Genomic DNA, 22,386 nt, shown 5'->3' with positions numbered 1-22,386 from the left:
CCAGGCTTCGGACTGATGCTACCCAAGCCTACGTCTGTATGGACTGTAAAAGGGGTAACCCTGTTTCAGCCCTAGGAGTAGGGTGGCAATGGCCTCTGGAAAAAAATAATTGTAGCCCACACCTTGTAGTGACCTTCAGGCCTTGTGTGTCTGGCGACTTGCATAAAGAATTTTTTTTTTTTAAATAAAAACTATCTCTGCACTCACAGGTACCCATTTACCCCTGGGTGAACAGCAGCACTTAACATTAAACGTCTTGCTCAAGGACACAAATGCAATGACCGAGATTCAAACCAACATCCTGATGACAAAGCCACCACAAACAAAGCCCTTAACCCAAGGCCACGCATGTCAAGGAACCCAGTATGTAATAGATGTTAAATTTGCATCGGGGATAAAGAATATTAATTTTGGTTTTTACCCATACACCGATGTGTGTTAGCACTGTATACTCAGTACTTTCCCGAGTCCTGTGAAAAAATATCACAGGCATGTTACTCGGGTGGGGTTCGAATCCCACCCGAGTAACATGCCTGTGATATTTTTTTTTTCACAGGAGTCGGGAAAGTACTGAGTATACAGTGCTAACACACATCGGTGTATGGGTAAAAACCAAAATTAATATTCTTTATCCCCGATGCAAATTTAACATCTATTATATCGTTGCGGTACCCGCTGCCAAAACATAGGATTCGAACTGCCTCTAGCTGCCGGGCAACCTCGGTAGTCTAGTTGGTAAGACACTGCTCTAGAATTGCAAGGGTCGTGGGTTCGAATCCCACCCGAGTAACATGCCTGTGATATTTTTTCACAGGACTCGGGAAAGTACTGAGTATACAGTGCTAACACACATCGGTGTATGGGTAAAAACCAAAATTAATATGAACCCAGTATGCTTCTTGTGTCTCAAAGACCTCTCTTCTATCATATCTACTTTTCTAGCCCTCTTTCATCTAATAATAATAATAATAATAATAATAATACTTGTATTTGTAGAGTGCCAAACTGCCAAGGATACAAGGCGCTGAAGAAAAAAAAAAGACAGTACAAAGATGGTGTCGACCAGCTACAGACTTAGGGGTCTCTAGCCATGACCCTCCCACCCCTCCCTGTCTGCCTTCCAGAAGAACCCACTCCCCTTCCTCACCTGTCTCTGTCTCTCCAGTTCCCGTTCTCTCTCCCTCTCTCGATGTCGCTGCCTCTCAATCTGTCGTTCTTTCTCCCTGATGATGTCTCTCTCCCGCCCCTCCTCCTTCTGGCTAAGGAGGCTGGCCTTCAGACGTTCAGATTCCTGCTGGACCAGCGTCACTCTCTCCTGCTCCGAGGAGAGTTTGCGATTCACATCATCCTGTTGGACCTGCACGGAGAACAAAGTAATGAGGAGTTGCTTAAAGAGTGTGCAAAACATTAGTGAGAGTTACAATATAAATGTTCATAGATGTTCCGCATAATAAAATTGGCGCACATGAACTTGAGCGTCCGACACGCAGAAGCCAGCCGGTTATAAACAGCTCCAGCTGGACATTATCAACCGTTTAAACACCCCCACCTTTCCAGCAATAGAAACAGCAAAACTGCCTGAGGTATTTATGAATATAAAATCAAAAATTAGTCAATCACCTGTAAGCTATCGATTGTCGCCCTAAGCTGCCGACAGACTGCTCGCTCCTCCTCCAACGCCTCCAAGCTCCGCCTCCTCTGACCGTCTGAGACCGACTCAAACCCAGCGATGGTGTTCTCCAGCTGGTTCACCTTGCTCCGTAGGTCCAGATTCCGGGATTTCTCAGAGTCTAGCAGGGCCTGAAGCTCCCCGATGTTGGATTTCTCGTAGTGGGAGTTTTCAGCGTAGGCGCTGCGTTCCTGGTCGAGTGACTCATGAAGCTGGGTGTTTAGAGCTTGCTCTCTCTGAATTGAAACATTAATTAATAATTGTTAGTATTTATAACTGTTTGGGCTCTTTTGTGAGTTAAAACAGGAGAAACTGGTCTAAATATTTGACCTGAGCCATTCCAAACCCTTCTTAATCCACCCCAGTGTTTTGCCTGGGACTTATGGATTCAAAATGGACGAAATTGTCCACAAATGTTATGGATAGTAGGAGTGTTAACAAAAAGCATCTTCGAATGGAGACCTCCAATATGCCCAATTTATTGATGGCTCAACACCCTAATGGAATGAGCCACCAGTGTGTCCGACCTGGTTCCTCCTATCAGGATGTTTGAGCGTGAAACCAGACTTTCTGCTTCTTCTCATCCAAACACTCTTGATCTGCCGAGATGTAGATCAAAGAGCAATTCCATCAGCTTTATTATCAATTCCTACCTTCAGCTCCTCTGAGTTATTTACATTGAAGCAACTTTCTTCTTGTGGACAGTAACCAAGAAGATTGGCTGTTAGTTTTGTTTTTGCCAACTTGCATACAACAAAAAAGTGCTTTATTCTACAAATTCAGACTTCCTGCGCAGGATTTTGCTACCATTAGGGTTCAACAGAATAAAGAGGATCAAAAAGAGAGTAATATCCAATTAATTGTTTTCCTCTTTATCTACTTATTTGTAATTTGATGCAGTCTTAGATGCTCCACTACAGAAGGCCTTGTCCTTCTACCCGGTAACACCCCCATTCATACCAATTTATTCAATTTTGGACTCAACATGTGTATAATTTGGTCTAGTCTATTTTGTTAAGTCTATCGTCGTGTATTATTAATTGAAATTATTTTTTTGTTTGAATAAAAATACAAACTAACAAACAAACAAACTTCCTCCTTACATGCAACGCAGAGTGCAGTTCTTGGCACCTCGTCTTTTCAATATCCAGGGCAGTCTTGAGGTCGGAGGTCTTGGATCTCTCCGTGTTGACCACACTCGAGGACTTAGCTTTCTCCGCATCTAGCTCCCTTTTAAGGGCCTCAGCTCGGATCTTCTCCTTCTCCAGATCCTTGTAGGTCTCCACCATCTTATTCCTCTCATCTTCTAAGGCGTGTCTCAGATCCTGGAAGAAAGAGGATGCAAGGAGGTGTTATCCAAAAGGCAATGAAACTGTACAACCTTGCAGCACATGTTCATAAATCTACGGCAGACTTCATAAAGCATGTTAAAGTCAACCATCATGTTCTGTCTTTGGAATAAGTAGGAACATTTTATCAAGTAGAGGGATTGATATCCATCTACACATGGTGAAGGCTCAGATAGACTTTTCAGCCCTTATTTTTCATAACTTTTCAGTCTTTTTCCAAGGGCAACAAAATCAGAAAAAGACTAAAAGTAGGAAGAATATCATGGCTAAAGTAACATGCCGAGTAACATGCCTGTGATATTTTTCACAGGACTCGGGAAAGTACTGAGTATACAGTGCTAACACACATCGGTGTATGGGTAAAAACCAAAATTAATATTCTTTATCCCCGATGCAAATTTAACATCTATAATATCGTTGCGGTATCCGCTGCCAAAACATAGGATTCGAACTGCCTCTAGCTACCGGACAACCTCGGTAGTCTAGTTGGTAAGACACTGCACTAGAATTGCAAGGGTCGTGGGTTCGTATCCCACCCGAGTAACATGCCTGTGATATTTTTCACAGGACTGGGGAAAGTACTGAGTATACAGTGCCAACACACATCGGTGTATGGGTAAAAACCAAAATTAATATCATGGCTGTTAAATACAAATATTAGCTCAGCACATCCCCTTTTTGCAAAAGTTCCTCGCCAAAATGACATTGTACATGTAAATGTTCTTTACCAGTTCCCTGCTTAATTTTTATCTTAAAAATTTGATAAGCCAATTCGGTTTGTTTAAGCAGCCCTACAAAATCTTACCAACCAAAAGGACCTACATGTAGGGTAAAAATGAGAAAAATGTTAGTGGCCTGACATTTCAACCATAGCAGAGCCTTTGAGAAAGATAGACTCTGCTAGGGTCTAATTGTCAGGCCACTAACTATTTTGTGTTTTTTTTCTTGGAGAAAGATAGACTCTGCTAGGGTCGAACTGTCAGGCCACTAACAATTCTGTGTTTTTTCCTTGGAGAAAGATAGACTCTGCTAGGGTCAAACTGGCAGGCCACTAACAATTTCGTTTTTTTTCCTTGGAGAAAGATAGACTCTGCTAGGGTCGAACTGGCAGACCACTAACAATTTTGTGTTTTTTTCTTCGAGAAAGATAGACTCTGCTAGGGTCGAACTGTCAGGCCACTAACAATTCTGTGTTTTTCTTTGAGAACTATAGACTCTGCTAGGGTCGAAACGTCAGGCCACTAACAATGTTGTGTGTTTTTCTTTGAGAAAGATAGACTCTGCTAGGGTCGAAACGTCAGGCCACTAACAATTTTGTGTGTTTTTCTTTGAAAAAGATAGACTCTGCTAGGGTCGAACTGTCAGGCCACTAACAATTCAGTGTTTTTTCCTTGGAGAAAGATAGACTCTGCTAGGGTCCAACTGGCAGACCACTAACTATTTTGTTTTGTTTTTTCCTTTGAGAAAGATAGACTCTACTAGAGTCGAAACATCAGGCCTCCAACAATTTTGTGTTTTTCTTTGAGAACTATAGACTCTGCTAGGGTCGAAACGTCAGGCCACTAACAATTTTGTGTGTTTTTCTTTGAGAAAGATAGACTCTGCTAGGGTCGAACTGGCAGGCCACTAACTATTTTTTTTTTTTTTTCTTTGAGAAAGATAGACTCTGCTAGGGTCGAACTGGCAGACCAATAACTATTTTGTGTTTTTTTTTTCTTTGAGAACTATAGACTCTGCTAGGGTCGAACTGGCAGACCAATAACTATTTTGTGTTTTTTTTTCTTTGAGAACTATAGACTCTGCTAGGGTCGAAACGTCACGCAACTAACTATTTTGTGTTTTTCTTTGAGAACTATAGACTCTGCTAGGGTCGAAACGTCAGGCCACTAACAATTTTGTGTGTTTTTCTTTATGTCTGAGGGGTGTGGGGTTCACGTACCTTTACACTTGTTTGTTCTCTTAGTCTGACCTGGGCAGTCCGTTGTGTCTCTGTATCCAAAGTCTCATGCAGTTTCTGTACACTCTGCTGTTCCGATTCCAGAGTCTCCTGCAGACTCCTCGTGTGTGATTTCTCAGACTCGAGTTGCGCTCTGGGGAAAGAACAGCCAAATATTCATTGTGATTCTTGAACAAAATAACAGACAGGAATGTTTTGGGCAAAAAAAAAACCAAGAATGGGAATCTTTTTAAAACTTCAAAAGGAAAAAAATGAACATGTATACTACTACATTTGTACACATCAAAATGAAATAAAACCATGAAAAAAAAGTGTAAAAATGCAAAAAATTCTGAGGTTGAAAATTAAAGAAAACATAAACAACGTAAATGAAAACAAAATAATGATAGGACAACCTGGAAAGAAAAGAAACAATCAACATGCCAGAGATGACATTCGTGTAAACAGCATCCATGAGAGGCTTGCATACACCAAATCACATTAACAAACAATCCCAACTTTAGGCAAGAATTACGACAATTCTAAAAAAGGATCTTGCATAAAGATTTTGTATGTTTAGTACCGGCCACCAATCCTGTACTTCAACCAATACCCACTACAGTTAGATTGACTTCAATGGTTACAAGCCTATACAAAAAATGATTTTAACAAGGGTTTATGAAAAAAATAAATCAACTTTTAAACCACATCATTTTTATGTAAGTTTTGTAAATTACTGACTGTCTTGTCAGAGTTATCAGTTTCTGTCATAAAAAGGCTTCGGATATTGAAATAAGTGATTTTCGTAACACTCAGTAAGGCAAGTTGAACGGATCCAAACGTTGCACAGCAAATGTGCGTGAGGGTGACGTAATAATTTATCAATACATGTATGGTAAACTGCGCCTCACCCTAGCCAGCCGCCAATTTCACAAAAGCTGCTAAGCAGAATTAATGTGCCAAAGAAAAGTATAGCAGGGAACCACGCATGAGCAAATTGATTGAAAGATACACTGCATTTCAGCCGGTGTGCTATTTCTGCTGGTAAGCGAAACACTTTCCCTGCTTAGCTAGTTTGCTTAGCAGCTTTCATGATCAAGTTAAAACCATAAAGAATGCTCCAGGGGTCGATTTCACAAAGAGTTAGGACTAGTCCTAACTTATGACTAGTCCTAGGAGATATACAAAATCATGGCTAGTCCTAACTCGAGATAAGACTAGTCTTTTAAGAAAACTCTTTGTGAAATCCACCCTAGAGTTCACAATAGGGCTGTTCAAACCAAGAGAAACACGAAGTAGAAAACTTTCCAAAGATCTTGTTTAAAATCAGCGGGCTTCAGCCAAAACTCCAATAGTTTGGCCCAGAATGCCCCCCACTTTTGAGAAAAAAACCTGGTGAGAACCCTGCTTGCAAATTAATATTTTCTCATTAAAGACACTGGACACTATTGGTAATTGTCAAAGACCAGTCTTCTCACTTGGTGTATCTCAACATACGCATCAAATAACAAACCTGTGAAAATTTGAACTCAATTGGTCATTGAAGTTGCGAGATAACTATGAAAGGAAAAAAAAACATCCTTGTCACACAAAGTTGTGTGCTTTCAGATGCTTGATTTTGAGACCTCAAGATCTAATCTGAGGTCTTAAAATCAAATTCATGGAAAATTACTTCTTTCTCAAAAACGACAACACTTCAGAGGGAGCCGTTTCTCACACTGTTTTATACTATCAACCTCTCCCCATTACTCGTAATCAAGTAAGGTTTTATGCTAATAATTATTTTGAGTGTTTACCAATTGTGTCCACTGCCTTTAAGCAATTTAACCCACTTTATTACACTAAACTGTTGGGAGACATACACATAGCTCCTACCATACATTTAACAAAAATTAGAACGTCTCCCAAAACATGCAGTTTGGCAAACCACAAGCATTTCACTTACATTAACAAGTTAACATGCAAAGCAACATGCCCCTAACAAATAATGACTTTTGTGTTAGTTTTGGGATAAATGTTGAGTGGATTTTGTTTTTGTCAGTTATCTATAAAAAACATTCCTACAAAAAAATGTTTGAGAACATGTATGCAATTTTCTAGCAATGTTTGTTAGAAAAGTGGATTAGTGCTACGTCCATGCTTTTTTCGGATATGGTACAAGTATGATGCAAGATTTAATGCGTTTTATTAGCGCACACTTACAAAACTCCTTCGGCGATGCCACTGTTGGTGGTGAGGTCAAAGGGCAAAGGTCAAATCAAGGATCGGGAAGAAATAAGGGAATTGCGGATTAATACTGGTTGCATGGCAATGGATTGTCAGTTACAACTGTTAGATATTTGTAAACATTACCCAAATTATTCTCTAAGAACTTTTTTAATATGACAAGATAAAATATTGACATGAAGTTTGATGATGGAACGATTTTTGAAATCAATTACTTTGGGTCTTCCGAAAGACTATACATATTTTTACTCTGTTTTAATAGGGCATGTATGGATTTGATGTTGTGAATTTCCGTGGACTGTCAATGAATGAACTAGACACAAGCCACAACCCATGCAGAAACCTGTCATGCACATTAAATGATACATATAGTGGAGATTACTGGAACTATTATAAGGCCATTTCCAATTCAGTGGCTACAGCTATGGCTACCTATGTTGCTAAGGACATTTTATACTTCAATGCTTGAAGATGATCCAGTTGTAGCCGCCATTTTGGATACGACCTAACTCAAACTGAGGCTTGAAGGGAAAATATTCTGGTTCCTTTCCAGTAGAATAAGAATCAGAATTCAGTATGAGATTTCTACTAGGGAAGCCAGACCAGGGATGCATTTTGGCACGGCGGTAACCAAAAACTGTTTCGGTTGTTGGTCGTTGGTTCTGCTGTTCAGAATGAACGATAACCGAGTTGTGAGCTCGATACCGTTTTGGTTATGACGTCAGAAACAATTATTGGTTACAGCCGCCAAAACGCACCCTAAGTATGGCGGCAGCATAGACCTTATCACAAATATTTGGTTCTCGCACGCTAGGCGTGGAATGTGGTGCATGCTACTCTAGCTAGCGATCAAGTTTGATCACTAGCTAGACCAGCATGCACCACATTAAACAGCTAGCGCTTGCACAATGGGTATTTGCGAAATAAATCTATGATCTCGGTATCTAAAACTGGTATCTAAAATCTCTCAGCTGTCTTTGATGCTCTAAGCTCTTCCTCAACAGCTCATCATCTTGAGTGTTAGAAGCATCCTAATCACCTCACCCCCCCCCCCCCACCCTATTCATGCCACCCTTCCCATCAACGCCCCCTTCCCCAACCCAATCTGCTTTAAAAAGAGTTTCACAGTCCACAATGTTTCCAACGCATACATCTCTTCTGGATGTCTACACAAAATCATCTAGCAAAGGAAAGACCACATTCAGGAAAACGGCTGGCAAAGCTTTGGTTAAAGATACAACTAGTTTTTGGCAGGGACTTTATCAGAATATTGAAGACAAATCTGCTTTACATAACATGGAAATAAAAAGCAATTATTTTGTAGAGAAAAGAGTTCAAAATTTTTAAAAAGTACTGCATCTCGTTATACAATTTTGTTGAACTTCATAGCTAACTGATTATATACTTGATAGTTCAGTTGGTCGAGCGCCGGCCCTTTAGTCCCGGGGTCGTTGGTTCAAGTCCGGCTCCAGTAAATTTGTCTTTGTTCAACCCCAAATCCTTAAACAAAAATTACCATATTAGTTTCCCTTGTGGTTTATTATACGATTATATTCTTGAAATGATTTGTTTATTTTTAAAGTTAACTTATTTTAAAAGACTGCAGTGGCAAGAATCCTTTTTTTCTTCTTTTTGCTGTCACCGAGGTGCGAAACAAAAAACATGAGGAAAGAAACGTTTCCTTACGTGACTTCGGCAAGCTTGGCCTCCAGTCTCTCCTTGCTACTCGTCAAGCGATCCAGCCTGATCTGAAGCTCTGAGATGTCGTTCTGTAACTCCATGACGAGATTCTTCTCCCTGTTCAGGGCGTCGGCAAGCTGGGACACCTTCTCCTTCTCAATGGCCAGCGAGGTCTGAAGGTCCTCAACCAAGACTCGCTCCTGGCGGTATTTGTGCTCCATCATCTCAACTGAAACACAATGAGAAGCTTTTTAAGTTTACCAATGTTTAAGACCCCCCCGGGATTACAAAATTGCATTCTTACAAGCTAGAAGGGAAAGGTGTTACCTTGTTGAGAAACAATAGTACTTTCTTTATTTCCTTTTTATTTATCAAAGTTTCAGTTCAAGATGTGGAAGGAAAACCCCGACGAATTAGTACTAGGAAAACCTACACAGTCAAGTACGGACTAAAAACCCAATCCACATAGTGCCCCCCCTTTGGAATTTGAACCAGCATTCCAGAGGTGGAAGGCAAGGCAAGATACCAATATGCCAAAAAAAATTAGAAATTGAGAAAACCGTTTGAATATCAATAAAAAAAAAAATCTTTCTCTTAGTCTAATGATATTGGTTTCTTCTAAATAGCCTGTTATATTGTATATTTGGTGTACCTTTTGTATTATTATTGTATATTTCTAGCTTTAATTTTCACGTTTGCTTACTTATCATTTATATTTGGTTTTTTGTGAAGCGCTTAGAAACTTATTTTTAGTATAAAGCGCTATATAAATGTAATTATTATTATTATTATTATATATTACTTTTTTTGTGTGTGCTGTTTTCTTGTCGATTTATTGTATGTTTTTGGCTCGGGTAAGGGGAAGGGAGTTACACAATATAGAACAGAATAAAAGCAGGTTGTATGCTCACGTTGTCTCTTGAGTTGCCGTTCCCGGTTGGTGCCATGTTCCTCGACGCTATTCAGCTGCGACGTCAGCTTCTGCCGTTGCTCCTGAAGCTCCAGGGCAGTCATGTCAGAGTGCGCCCTCACATGTTCAACCTCGGCCAGGAGGGATGCACGGTCCGCGGTGTAGACCTGCTCCATGGATGAGTTGTGATGAAGCTCCTGGAAGAGAAGATTGATACCCAAATTAAAAAATGAGTAGTAAACTTTGAGGACTTCCCTTTGGTCTAGAGGATGAAGCCCCCTGAACCTTCTGGGGTGTTACATTCCAGAGGATTTACCGACTATCTACGTCACCATGAATAAGGGACTAGGGTAGTGGGTCTGGGTCTCCCCTTGGTCTAGAGAATGAAGCCCCCTGAACCTTCTGGGGTGTTACATTTCAGAGGATTTACCGACTATCTACGTCACCATGAATAAGGGACTAGGGTAGTGGGTCTGGGTCTCCCCTTGGTCTAGAGAATGAAGCCCCCTGAACCTTCTGGGGTGTTACATTCCAGAGGATTTACCGACTATCTACGTCACCATGAATAAGGGACTAGGGTAGTGGGTTTGGGTCTCCCCTTGGTCTAGAGAATGAAGCCCCCTGGACCTTCTGGGGTGTTACATTCCAGAGGATTTACCGACTCTCTACATCACCATGAATAAGGGACTAGGGTAGTGGGTCTGGGTCTCCCCTTGGTCTAGAGAATGAAGCCCCCTGAACCTTCTGGGGTGTTACATTCCAGAGGATTTACCGACTATCTACATCACCATGAATAAGGGACTAGGGTAGTGGGTCTGGGTCTCCCCTTGGTCTAGAGAATGAAGCCCCCTGAACCTTCTGGGGTGTTACATTCCAGAGGATTTACCGACTATCTACATCACCATGAATAAGGGACTAGGGTAGTGGGTTTGGGTCTCCCCTTGGTCTAGAGAATGAAGCCCCCTGAACCTTCTGGGGTGGTTACATTCCAGAGGATTTACCGACTATCTACATCACCATGAATAAGGGACTAGGGTAGTGGGTCTGGGTCCCTCCTTGGTCTAGAGGATAAAGTCCCCTGAACCTCCTGGGTGTTACTGTTACATTTCAGAGATTCTTTACACCAATGCAAATAAAAGACTAGGGTAGTGGGTCTGGGTCCCTCCTTGGTCTAGAGGATGAAGCCCCCTGAACCTCCTGGTTGTTACAATTTGGTGAATTCAAGGGCTCTCTACATTACCACAAATGGGCAGTGGGTATATCAACCTTTGGTCAAGAGGTTGAATCCCCAGATATACTTGATGTTCCACAAATACAATACTATTGTCTTGGTCTAGACGATAAAACCCCTGAAACCCCAAAGGTATGAAATTTCTGATTCCATCATATGCTGGCACTGTAAGACATAATTGCACATACATGTAGAAACATTTCATTATTGCTCATCTACCGTACAGCCAGCCTAAAATTCCAAATGACCTATGACCCTTGACCTCAAGGTCAATACGTGTGACCTTACCTGCTCTCGTATCCTCTTCTCAAGCTGCTGAACTTGAGACAAGTCCCGATCGCCGCTGGACATGACGTGGGTGCGTAGCTCAGCGAGGAGCGCGTCACGCTCTCGGTCAAACACGGACTGGATGGCACTAAGGAGTTTGCCTCGCCAGTCTGATTCATCAGACTTCTCCTTCTGTTTATGTCAAAAAATATTCAAAATGATTTTGCGCTAATTTTTTTAATACGATCAGATGCGCATCACAATAGAAACAATACAAATCCTTAAAAGATTAAAAACCTTCAATTTCAAAGAGCTGCTTAAAGGCACTAAACACATTTGGTAATTGTCAAAGACCAGTCTTCTCACTTGGTGTATCTCAGCATATGCATACAAAAAATAAACTGTGAAAATTTGAACTCAATTGGTCGTCGAAGTTGCAAGAGAATAATAGAAGAAAAAACAACCTTGTCGCACAAGTTGTGTGCTTTTAGATGCTTGATTTCAAGACCTCAGCTGAGGCCTCAAAATCAATTCAAATATTTTAGTGAGAAATTACTTCTTTCTCAAAAACTGCATTACTTCAGAGGGAGCTGTTTCTCAAAATGTTTTATACTATCAACAGCTCTCCATTGCTCGTTACCAAGTAAGTTTATATCCTAACAATTATTTTGAGTAATTACCAATAGTGTCCAGTGCCTTTAATCCAGAGATTGCATGTTCAAATCCCGCTCTTGGCACTTTTTTTTTGTTCACCCTCAAATTGGAACTACAAAGTTGCAGTGCAATTGGGGACTTTTGGGTCGCTAGGTGGCAGCAAACTCACCAGGACATTCCATTGTTCTTGTTGGTAATGTGCGATCGCTCAGAACTACAGAACGTAGGTATTTTACCTGGTATGTCTGCTGCCACCTAGTGTTCCAAAGTCTCCCATTGCACTGACACTGAGATATGTAATTATCTTGAGGTTTATACAGTCCTCCAAAAATTTGCAGATTTTGACTCACCCACTGTCCCTTGTTAGCCTCTGAGATTAAATCTTTCAACGCCTGAATGGCGTCCAGCAATGCGTGCTTCTCAGCCTCCCAGGCATCCTGTAGGGTCCGGACGTCCGTCCTGTCTTGTACGTCCGGCCGAGGTGAGGTCTGCTGGCGGAGATATCTCAGATCAGAGAGGGTGAGTACCTGGAGACCTTCGTTATGAAGTCTGTTTAGCACCGCCTGGAAGTAAAGGAAATATTGGTGGGAATTTGAATAACAAAATAATGAATATTCATTTTGGTTTTACCCATATACACTGATGTGTGTTGCCACTTTATACTCAGTACTTTCCTGATTTTTTAAATATTTTTTTTAACATCTGTCAAAAAATAATGGTCAGTAATTTATCAGTAATAAAAATCAAAATTATCAGGAGACCTTTATCTATTATATCAATTACATAAATCGTAACAATTCTATGAATACAGGATTTGAGGCATTGCATGTTGAGATATCAATATAAACATTGTATTTCTTTTTTAGGTAACGCCATGTGTGTATCTATTTGCCAGGTAGATTGTGTTCTTTTGAGAACTTGTCTTGCTTTTCAGTGAGGTATCAATATATATTTGGTTTGTGGTTTAAACACCATGTGTGTATCTACTTGCCAGGTAGATTGTGTTCTTTTGAGAACTTGTCTTGCTTTTCAGTGAGGTATCAATATATATTTGGTTTGTGGTTTAAACACCATGTGTGTATCTACTTGCCAGGTAGATTGTGTTCTTTTGAGAACTTGTCTTGCTTTTCAGTGAGGTATCAATATATATTTGGTTTGTGGTTTAAACACCATGTGTGTATCTACTTTCCAGGTAGATTGTGTTCTTTTGAGAACTTGTCTTGCTTTTCAGTGAGGTATCAATAAATATTTGGTTTGTGGTTTAAACACCATGTGTGTATCTACTTGCCAGTTAGATTGTGTTCTTTTGAGAACTTGTCTTGCTTTTCAGTGAGGTATCAATATATATTTGGTTTGTGGTTTAAACACCATGTGTGTATCTACTTGCCAGGTAGATTGTGTTCTTTTGAGAACTTGTCTTGCTTTTCAGTGAGGTATCAATATATATTTGGTTTGTGGTTTAAACACCATGTGTGTATCTACTTGCCAGGTAGATTGTGTTCTTTTGAGAACTTGTCTTGCTTTTCAGTGAGGTATCAATATATATTTGGTCTGCGGTTTAAACACCATGTGTGTATCTACTTGCCAGGTAGATTGTGTTCTTTTGAGAACTTGTCTTGCTTTTCAGTGAGGTATCAATATATATTTGGTTTGTGGTTTAAACACCATGTGTGTATCTACTTGCCAGGTAGATTGTGTTCTTTTGAGAACTTGTCTTGCTTTTCAGTGAGGTATCAATATATATTTGGTCTGCGGTTTAAACACCATGTGTGTATCTACTTGCCAGGTAGATTGTGTTCTTTTGAGAACTTGTCTTGCTTTTCAGTGAGGTATCAATATATATTTGGTTTGTGGTTTAAACACCATGTGTGTATCTACTTGCCAGGTAGATTGTGTTCTTTTGAGAACTTGTCTTGCTTTTCAGTGAGGTATCAATATATATTTGGTTTGTGGTTTAAACACCATGTGTGTATCTACTTGCCAGGTAGATTGTGTTCTTTTGAGAACTTGTCTTGCTTTTCAGTGAGGTATCAATATATATTTGGTCTGCGGTTTAAACACCATGTGTGTATCTACTTGCCAGGTAGATTGTGTTCTTTTGAGAACTTGTCTTGCTTTTCAGTGAGGTATCAATATATATTTGGTTTGTGGTTTAAACACCATGTGTGTATCTACTTGCCAGGTAGATTGTGTTCTTTTGAGAACTTGTCTTGCTTTTCAGTGAGGTATCAATATATATTTGGTTTGTGGTTTAAACACCATGTGTGTATCTACTTGCCAGGTAGATTGTGTTCTTTTGAGAACTTGTCTTGCTTTTCAGTGAGGTATCAATATATATTTGGTTTGTGGTTTAAACACCATGTGTGTATCTACTTGCCAGGTAGATTGTGTTCTTTTGAGAACTTGTCTTGCTTTTCAGTGAGGTATCAATATATATTTGGTTTGTGGTTTAAACACCATGTGTGTATCTACTTGCCAGGTAGATTGTGTTCTTTTGAGAACTTGTCTTGCTTTTCAGTGAGGTATCAATATATATTTGGTTTGTGGTTTAAACACCATGTGTGTATCTACTTGCCAGGTAGATTGTGTTCTTTTGAGAACTTGTCTTGCTTTTCAGTGAGGTATCAATATATATTTGGTTTGTGGTTTAAACACCATGTGTGTATCTACTTGCCAGGTAGATTGTGTTCTTTTGAGAACTTGTCTTGCTTTTCAGTGAGGTATCAATATATATTTGGTTTGTGGTTTAAACACCATGTGTGTATCTACTTGCCAGGTAGATTGTGTTCTTTTGAGAACTTGTCTTGCTTTTCAGTGAGGTATCAATATATATTTGGTTTGTGGTTTAAACACCATGTGTGTATCTATTTGCCAGGTAGATTGTGTTCTTTTGAGAACTTGTCTTGCTTTTCAGTGAGGTATCAATATATATTTGGTTTGTGGTTTAAACACCATGTGTGTATCTACTTGCCAGGTAGATTGTGTTCTTTTGAGAACTTGTCTTGCTTTTCAGTGAGGTATCAATATATATTTGGTTTGTGGTTTAAACACCATGTGTGTATCTACTTGCCAGGTAGATTGTGTTCTTTTGAGAACTTGTCTTGCTTTTCAGTGAGGTATCAATATATATTTGGTTTGTGGTTTAAACACCATGTGTGCATCTACTTGCCAGGTAGATTGTGTTCTTTTGAGAACTTGTCTTGCTTTTCAGTGAGGTATCAATAAATATTTGGTTTGTGGTTTAAACACCATGTGTGTATCTACTTGCCAGGTAGATTGTGTTCTTTTGAGAACTTGTCTTGCTTTTCAGTGAGGTATCAATATATATTTGGTTTGTGGTTTAAACACCATGTGTGTATCTACTTGCCAGGTAGATTGTGTTCTTTTGAGAACTTGTCTTGCTTTTCAGTGAGGTATCAATATATATTTGGTTTGTGGTTTAAACACCATGTGTGCATCTATTTGCCAGGTAGATTGTGTTCTTTTGAGAACTTGTCTTGCTTTTCAGTGAGGTATCAATATATATTTGGTTTGTGGTTTAAACACCATGTGTGTATCTACTTGCCAGGTAGATTGTGTTCTTTTGAGAACTTGTCTTGCTTTTCAGTGAGGTATCAATATATATTTGGTTTGTGGTTTAAACACCATGTGTGTATCTACTTGCCAGGTAGATTGTGTTCTTTTGAGAACTTGTCTTGCTTTTCAGTGAGGTATCAATATATATTTGGTTTGTGGTTTAAACACCATGTGTGTATCTACTTTCCAGGTAGATTGTGTTCTTTTGAGAACTTGTCTTGCTTTTCAGTGAGGTATCAATATATATTTGGTTTGTGGTTTAAACACCATGTGTGTATCTATTTGCCAGGTAGATTGTGTTCTTTTGAGAACTTGTCTTGCTTTTCAGTGAGGTATCAATATATATTTGGTTTGTGGTTTAAACACCATGTGTGTATCTACTTTCCAGGTAGATTGTGTTCTTTTGAGAACTTGTCTTGCTTTTCAGTGAGGTATCAATATATATTTGGTTTGTGGTTTAAACACCATGTGTGTATCTATTTGCCAGGTAGATTGTGTTCTTTTGAGAACTTGTCTTGCTTTTCAGTGAGGTATCAATATATATTTGGTTTGTGGTTTAAACACCATGTGTGTATCTACTTGCCAGTTAGATTGTGTTCTTTTGAGAACTTGTCTTGCTTTTCAGTGAGGTATCAATATATATTTGGTTTGTGGTTTAAACACCATGTGTGTATCTACTTTCCAGGTAGATTGTGTTCTTTTGAGAACTTGTCTTGCTTTTCAGTGAGGTATCAATATATATTTGGTCTGCGGTTTAAACACCATGTGTGTATCTACTTGCCAGGTAGATTGTGTTCTTTTGAGAACTTGTCTTGCTATATATTCTACGTGGAGTAGATTTTCAGAATTGGGGAGACTTCTCAGTTCTGAAGAGGGAAGTCCTGCTTCTAGAAACTCGGCTGGGACTACTACTTTAGCTTTAGTGAGTTCTTAATTGGTCTCAATGTTTCAACTAGCTCTTGTCACCTTCATACAGTAGCTCTTGTAAGCAGAAGAGATTTGAGTGAGGTCTTGAAAGTCTGTATAGAAGGTGATTGCTTGATGTAAGAAAGGCTGTTTCAGATCCTGGGGGGGGGGGAGGGGGGGGGCACAACAGAAAAAATGTGGTCGCCCCAACTGTACTTGCTTCTAAGACCTGTTCATTAAAGAACAGTTAGTTCTGAAACTATCAGTCAGCTCCTTTGGAGTATGCAGCCCCGACAGACAATGTTAATCAATCACAGTAATAATCTCTACCCCAACGGGTGCCCATTTAGTCATGGGTGATGAAAAGCCATCACAAATGTCCTTACTCAAGGAAACAAGGATCATGACTAAGAAGTTTGGGTTAAATAGGGTTCGCCAGAATTTCATTTTTTGGGGGGAAAAAATTGTCACTCTTACCTGTAACCTATCTGGGATGTCTCCGCCGTTCATGAGCCCGCCATTATGCACAGCGCCCTCTGTCGGCCCCCGTTCTTTCCCGACACCAGCCTGCCTTGTCTTCAGCTGACTGACCAGTCTGGAGTCCAGTCTCTCTGTAGCTTGGAGCTCCCTCGACAATCTGTTGGCTGTGTCTAAAAACACAGAGAGAAGGAAATATTGTCACAATAAGAACAGACAAACAACAATCAGTCTTTAAAAAAAAAGAGAAGAAAATATTGTCACAATAAGAACAGACAAATAACAATCAGTCTTTAAAAAAAAGACACAATTCATGCTATATCAAATTGACAATTTTTCATAATAAACTTTAATTTTATTTTTAAATGTATGCTTCCATTCAACCCAATGATTACAGAAATGAGGTTGATAAGCTTTTTTGGGTTGGTCCCTTTATATCAGTGATGTAATAGGCTAATACAAAAAATAAAAAAAGAACTGTGAGCGCAAAGCGTGATACATTTTATTTGATTTTGAGAGCCCTACTCTGCAATCGTTTTATATGGTGTGTTTTTTCATGTTTTTATAAATGTTAATTATGTTAAATAAAATCTTAATTTTAGGGAACTTTTAGGTGTTCCAACATCTCCAAATGCATCGTCTGTAGACAACACATCAGGGAATCGGACTCCTTCACCAGTAACACCGGCGGTACCACCCATAAGACAAGGGGTCATGTCACCTGCACCACCACTAATCTCATTTATCTCATATCTTGCAGAGTCTGTGGTGTTCAATATATAGGTGAAACAAGAACTACACTCAAGAGGCGTTTCTACGGCCACAGATCTACAGTCAAGACCCAAAAGCTAGATACACCTGTAGGTCATCACTTCAATCTTCCTAATCACTCCATTTCTGACATGATCTTACAGGGCATAGAGGCACTAGGCAACCACAGAGAGACTGTGCGTTTGAGTAGGGAGAAACTCTGGATTAGACGCCTTCAGACCATTCAACCCCATGGTCTGAACTTTCAAGTAGGAAATGACTAATATACCTTTTGTTTTGCCGTCTCCTTTTTCCCCATAGCCTTTGAGCCTGAGCCTCATTCACTAATTAATGGCTTTTTTACCCCACCTCCCCACCCTTGATGTTGTCCTTTGTGTTTCTATCTTCTTGCTTGTGGTCAAGCCAGTCCCTTCCCTTCACCCCCCCCCTTTTGTCCCCCTATTCATTGTTTACCCCTTGCTTTTTCTGTATGCTTTCTAACCCCATTCATGTATTTCCACTTCACTGCTTATGTTTCACTTAGTTACCTGTTCATGTTTGTTGTGTTGTCATTTAGCCTTCGAGAAAGACTCCGGTAGGGTCGAAACGTCACGCCATTAACTATTATTTGTATTTATACTCTCGGTCCATTTGGTTGGTAAGTTGTTCGCAACAGCTAATTCTATTTTCTCTTTATAAATTTGTTTAAATAAAACAAATATACAACTAAAAACAAAGAAATCACATCCCTGTTATATGAAATAAAAACCAAGAGCTATTATCACAAGTAGACACACAGAGGACCTGACCACACCAAAGATCAATGAAGGTGGCAACCCTCACCTGCAATGAAGCTACCCATGGGGCTAGCACTGGCTGGCGTCGCAGCTAGAACCCTCTCCAGCTGTCGGCTGTGCTCCTCTTGGATCTTCCCAACCTCCTCGGCGTGAGCGGACATCAGATCGCGATTCACCCTCAACACAGCCTCCTCCATTTCGTGGCGGTGGCGCTCTTCTCTCGCGCGCGTGTGGTTGGCATACTCATTGCGAAGTTGTTCCATCAGGACCTTGGTCTCGCGTTCCATGGTGCGCTGAATGTCACGGACGTGTTCTTGGTGCTGACGAGTGAGTTCCGCCCTTATCTCTCGCAGCTTCTGTTGATTGTGAAGACAAAAGCTTGTTAATAATGCCTTGTAACCAAACATTTTGTTAGAAAACGCAAAAAAGTTCCATAAGCACACTGCACTTTAAGGTTGAATGGCTTCTGACTGGCACCCCGAACAAAGATATTGACAAAGTAGTTTTTATAAGTTTTGGTATTAAAATTAATATTATTAAAGTGAATGCATTATTATCTGTAATAATATTTTGACGACGTACCTGTTCCAACGTCTTCCCTGGCGACAACCCCTGCAGGCTCGCCATCCTCCTGTCATAATCCATCTCTAGTTCTCGCAGCCTCTCCACGTCCGACGCCTGCGACTCCCTCAGATGTCCCAGCTCCTCCTGGTGGCGTGTCTGAAGTGTCGCTAGCACCTTGGTGTGTTTCTGCTGCAGCTCGGCAATCCGGAGCTCATGCTCCCGCTGCAGTCGCTGCCAGTTGGTCTCGTCTTGGATGGGCTGCTGCAGATGAGGGGGCTCTTCGACTAGATCCTGCTGTTGCTGCTGCTGCTGCTGCTGCTGGAAGAGTCTCTCTTCGAGGTCTTCAAGCTGTAGACGCAGCTTGGTCATCCCAACGTCTTTATCCTAAAGGAAGATTTACCAGAATACGTCAGATGTTTTTGCCTTGTATTTGGCATGTCACCTTTTAATCACTCTATTCAAACTTTGGTTGCAGTTACATTTCATTTCAGGAGTCTCAGCAAAGCGATCTCTATACTAGCCAATAACCATATGGAGAGAAGACAAGGAAGGAAGTTTCAGTTTTAGATGTGGGAGGAAAACTCAAGAGAAATATTCCAAACAATCAGGTTGGGACTGAAACTCAAACCTGATTCAAACCTGGGTTCCAGAGGTTGAAGGCAAGGGAAAATACCACTTTTGCCAGCCAAACCAATCAAACAAAAGTTTGATGTAATACAGTGTATTATGGTCAATGGTTGCATATGGGTCCTCAAGTTGAACAACGAAGGAATAAACATAAAATAGTGTTTCAAATGAAATCACAGGTGAAGCTTTCACCTTTCACAAGGGTGCAAGTCTCCACATAACACTAAGCATTATGCCTACCGCCCATACCTGGATCTCTTGTTTAAGTGCCTTGATTTGGCTCTTATAGGTCTTGATGTTACTCCCACTGGGGTTTTCCTCCTGCAGGCGGACCAGCAGCCCTTCAAGATGAGCGACCTCCCTCTCTCTAACCAGCAGCATTTGCTTCAGGGAGGAAATGTCTTGGTCATACTGGGTCTAGGCAAAATCAAATGAGAAAATAGACTTAGCTGTTGCAAACAACTAACCAGCCAAAAGGAACTATAGTATAAAGGCAACAAATACATGCCAAAAAATAGTTAAGGCCTAATATAGTCAAAATCAGGCCATCAACTATTTTTTTGCAAATCAAAAGACCGTTATTTATTTTCAAATCTCAAGAATACAGCTTCATAAATGTTGTTCTTGACTAGACGATTATGTCAAACTGAACTGGATAGGCCGTGCAACCTTCCTTCACAGAAGAGTAACCAGGGCTCCAATTTTACACTGGATCACTGGGCCTGCAAAAATTACTTCTGGGCTTGGGTTCCCCCTTATCCTAGACATAGAACATCTTAGATGTTACAATTCATTGTGTTGCATCCAGTGAGACTTGACGTATGTGAAAATTCCTGAAAAAAATAGATGGGTTGCAATACACGACCGCCATCTTTAATGTATTAACAAGGGAAGAGTGCATGCGTGTACGCGCTGCGAATGACTCTCAGCCAATGGTAGCTCTTCACGCGTGCACAATTCATAAAATATGGCGGCTTATGACGCCTATTGCAATCCATCTATTGCTTGGTGGCCTGGGTCATATAAGAACTAGTTTACTATTTCCAATATTATTATACGAACCTTGAGTTGAATGTTGCTCTTCTGCAGGGTCTTAAGTTTCTCCTCAGCAGATGGACTCGTTGGGACGTCTCTCTTCTGCTCCTTCCCTAGTGACTGTTTGAGACTCTGAATCTCTTCATCTTTGGTTTGTAGTTTAGTCTTGAACTCTGTCTGCAGGTTCTCCTGGAAGACAAAGATGTGGAAGCAGAAATTGTTAGGAGAAAAGAATCAAATACAATCTTCTTTACATGTAAGTACATCGAAAGCCATGCTAGAATTTGACTTTTTGGTGGGTAAACTAACAAAGCAAATATTTAACGCAACCAGTTCAAGTCCAGTGTGGCCAAAAAAAGCTGTGTATTACTATTATTAATTTTGAAGAGGTAGCTGCTTTGATAAGAGCCGGAGGTTTACTTCAACTAACCTGATCAAGCTAACCAAGTACATAAAAGTTGTGTATTACTATTATTAACTTTGAAGAGGTAGCTGCTTTGATAAGAGCCGATGGTTTACTTCAACTAACCTGATCAAGCTAACCAAGTAAATAAAAGCTGTGTAGTATAATGACTAACTTTGGAAGAGGTGGCATGGTGATAAGAGCCAATGGTTTACTCAAACTAATCTGGTGCATTAACCAAGTCCAATGGGTAGTTAAACTGGGCACCTTCTAACCAGGTAAACTAACCTGGTTTAACTAACAGATTAAATAAAAGCAGTTAGTATTATTGGAAGAAGCTGAGAGGAGCCGATGGTTTAAGTAAACTAATCTGGTCCAATTAACCAAGCAAAACAAAAGCTGTGTATTAACTTTGGAAGACTTGTAATAAGCTTACTCTCTTATTTAGTCTCCTTTAAGCCTACTGGCTTATTAAAATCTCAACAAGCAGAAACGTCTGCTAAGCAAGCTCATTTCCTACTCACCAACTCCTCCTGTTTCAGCTTGTCATCCTCAGCCTGGCCCACAGCAGCCTCTTGAGGGCGCTGTTCCTCTTCCTGTTCTTGCTTGGCCTCCTCCAGGTCCTGCATGACCTGGGTCAGCTGCTCGTTGAGGTGATCGATCTCTTGGTTCTTCTCATCGAGAAGCTCCTGGGCAAAGCGTGGCATGGAGGCGGTAATGTCGTGACCAGATGACGTCACCTTGTCCTGGAGGCAATTTAGATATGGAAATCTGCTTTGATTTGTACTCTTGATTTGTTTTGTTTTTTTCTCTAAAAGGCACTGGACACTATTGGTAATTACTCAAAATGATTGTTAGCATAAAAACTTTGGTCTGAGGTCAGCAGTTTATCAATTATTCGCTTCACCGGTTATTGTCACCGTGTCCCACAGTGGGGTCACTGTAATTCGGCCTTTAATATCATCATCCCTCAGACCATCATCAGTTTTTGTGCTTCCCGGCTTTATGAAATTGGGCCCTGGTCATTTTCAGGAATCCATGTTTCCCCTTCCCCTCCAACTCAACCACTGCACCAAGACCCAGCACAATGCCCCTTCATCTTCTCTCCCACCTTACCTCTAGCTGGTGGACCTCTTCCAGAGCCTGATCCAGCTGTCCCTGTAAGTCTTCCCGTCCTGAATCCTGCTCTCTATTAGCGACTTCAATCTGCATATTCATCTGACAGATCTCCTCATCCTTGTTGATGATCTCCTCACGGAACTGCTCCAATTGCTCCACCAGATTCTCAATCTGCGACGAGGAGGCCAAGATAAAAAATATCAAAAATTT

The 22,386-nt window shown here is 40.5% G+C and overlaps 1 protein-coding gene across 4 annotated transcripts in view; it reads right to left on the bottom strand.

Annotated features, from left to right (window-relative positions):
• Window positions 1-22,386, bottom strand: part of LOC117300357 (A-kinase anchor protein 9-like) — a 126,007-nt gene that overhangs the window by 11,910 nt on the left and 91,711 nt on the right. For 2 of the 4 annotated variants that reach the window (XM_033784122.1, XM_033784123.1), the window contains 16 exons: window positions 22,174-22,347; window positions 21,582-21,803; window positions 20,682-20,843; window positions 19,869-20,036; window positions 19,011-19,376; window positions 18,475-18,784; window positions 16,882-17,054; window positions 12,273-12,485; window positions 11,290-11,460; window positions 9,772-9,967; window positions 8,867-9,089; window positions 7,157-7,177; window positions 4,958-5,108; window positions 2,773-2,994; window positions 1,621-1,905; window positions 1,148-1,357 (listed from right to left, as the gene is read on the bottom strand). In XM_033784122.1, coding sequence (XP_033640013.1) covers window positions 1,148-1,357; window positions 1,621-1,905; window positions 2,773-2,994; window positions 4,958-5,108; window positions 7,157-7,177; window positions 8,867-9,089; window positions 9,772-9,967; window positions 11,290-11,460; window positions 12,273-12,485; window positions 16,882-17,054; window positions 18,475-18,784; window positions 19,011-19,376; window positions 19,869-20,036; window positions 20,682-20,843; window positions 21,582-21,803; window positions 22,174-22,347 — 3,267 coding nt within the window. The remainder of the gene's footprint in view (window positions 1-1,147; window positions 1,358-1,620; window positions 1,906-2,772; window positions 2,995-4,957; window positions 5,109-7,156; window positions 7,178-8,866; window positions 9,090-9,771; window positions 9,968-11,289; window positions 11,461-12,272; window positions 12,486-16,881; window positions 17,055-18,474; window positions 18,785-19,010; window positions 19,377-19,868; window positions 20,037-20,681; window positions 20,844-21,581; window positions 21,804-22,173; window positions 22,348-22,386) is intronic. The other 2 variants (XM_033784124.1, XM_033784125.1) reach the window with 1 other exon arrangement.

The sequence above is a fragment of the Asterias rubens genome, chromosome 15 (assembly GCF_902459465.1).
Source record: "Asterias rubens chromosome 15, eAstRub1.3, whole genome shotgun sequence".
In the NCBI taxonomy this organism is placed as follows: domain Eukaryota; kingdom Metazoa; phylum Echinodermata; class Asteroidea; order Forcipulatida; family Asteriidae; genus Asterias; species Asterias rubens.
The sequence above is the reverse complement of the archived record's forward strand: the minus strand, read 5'-3'. Positions and strand labels throughout refer to the sequence as shown.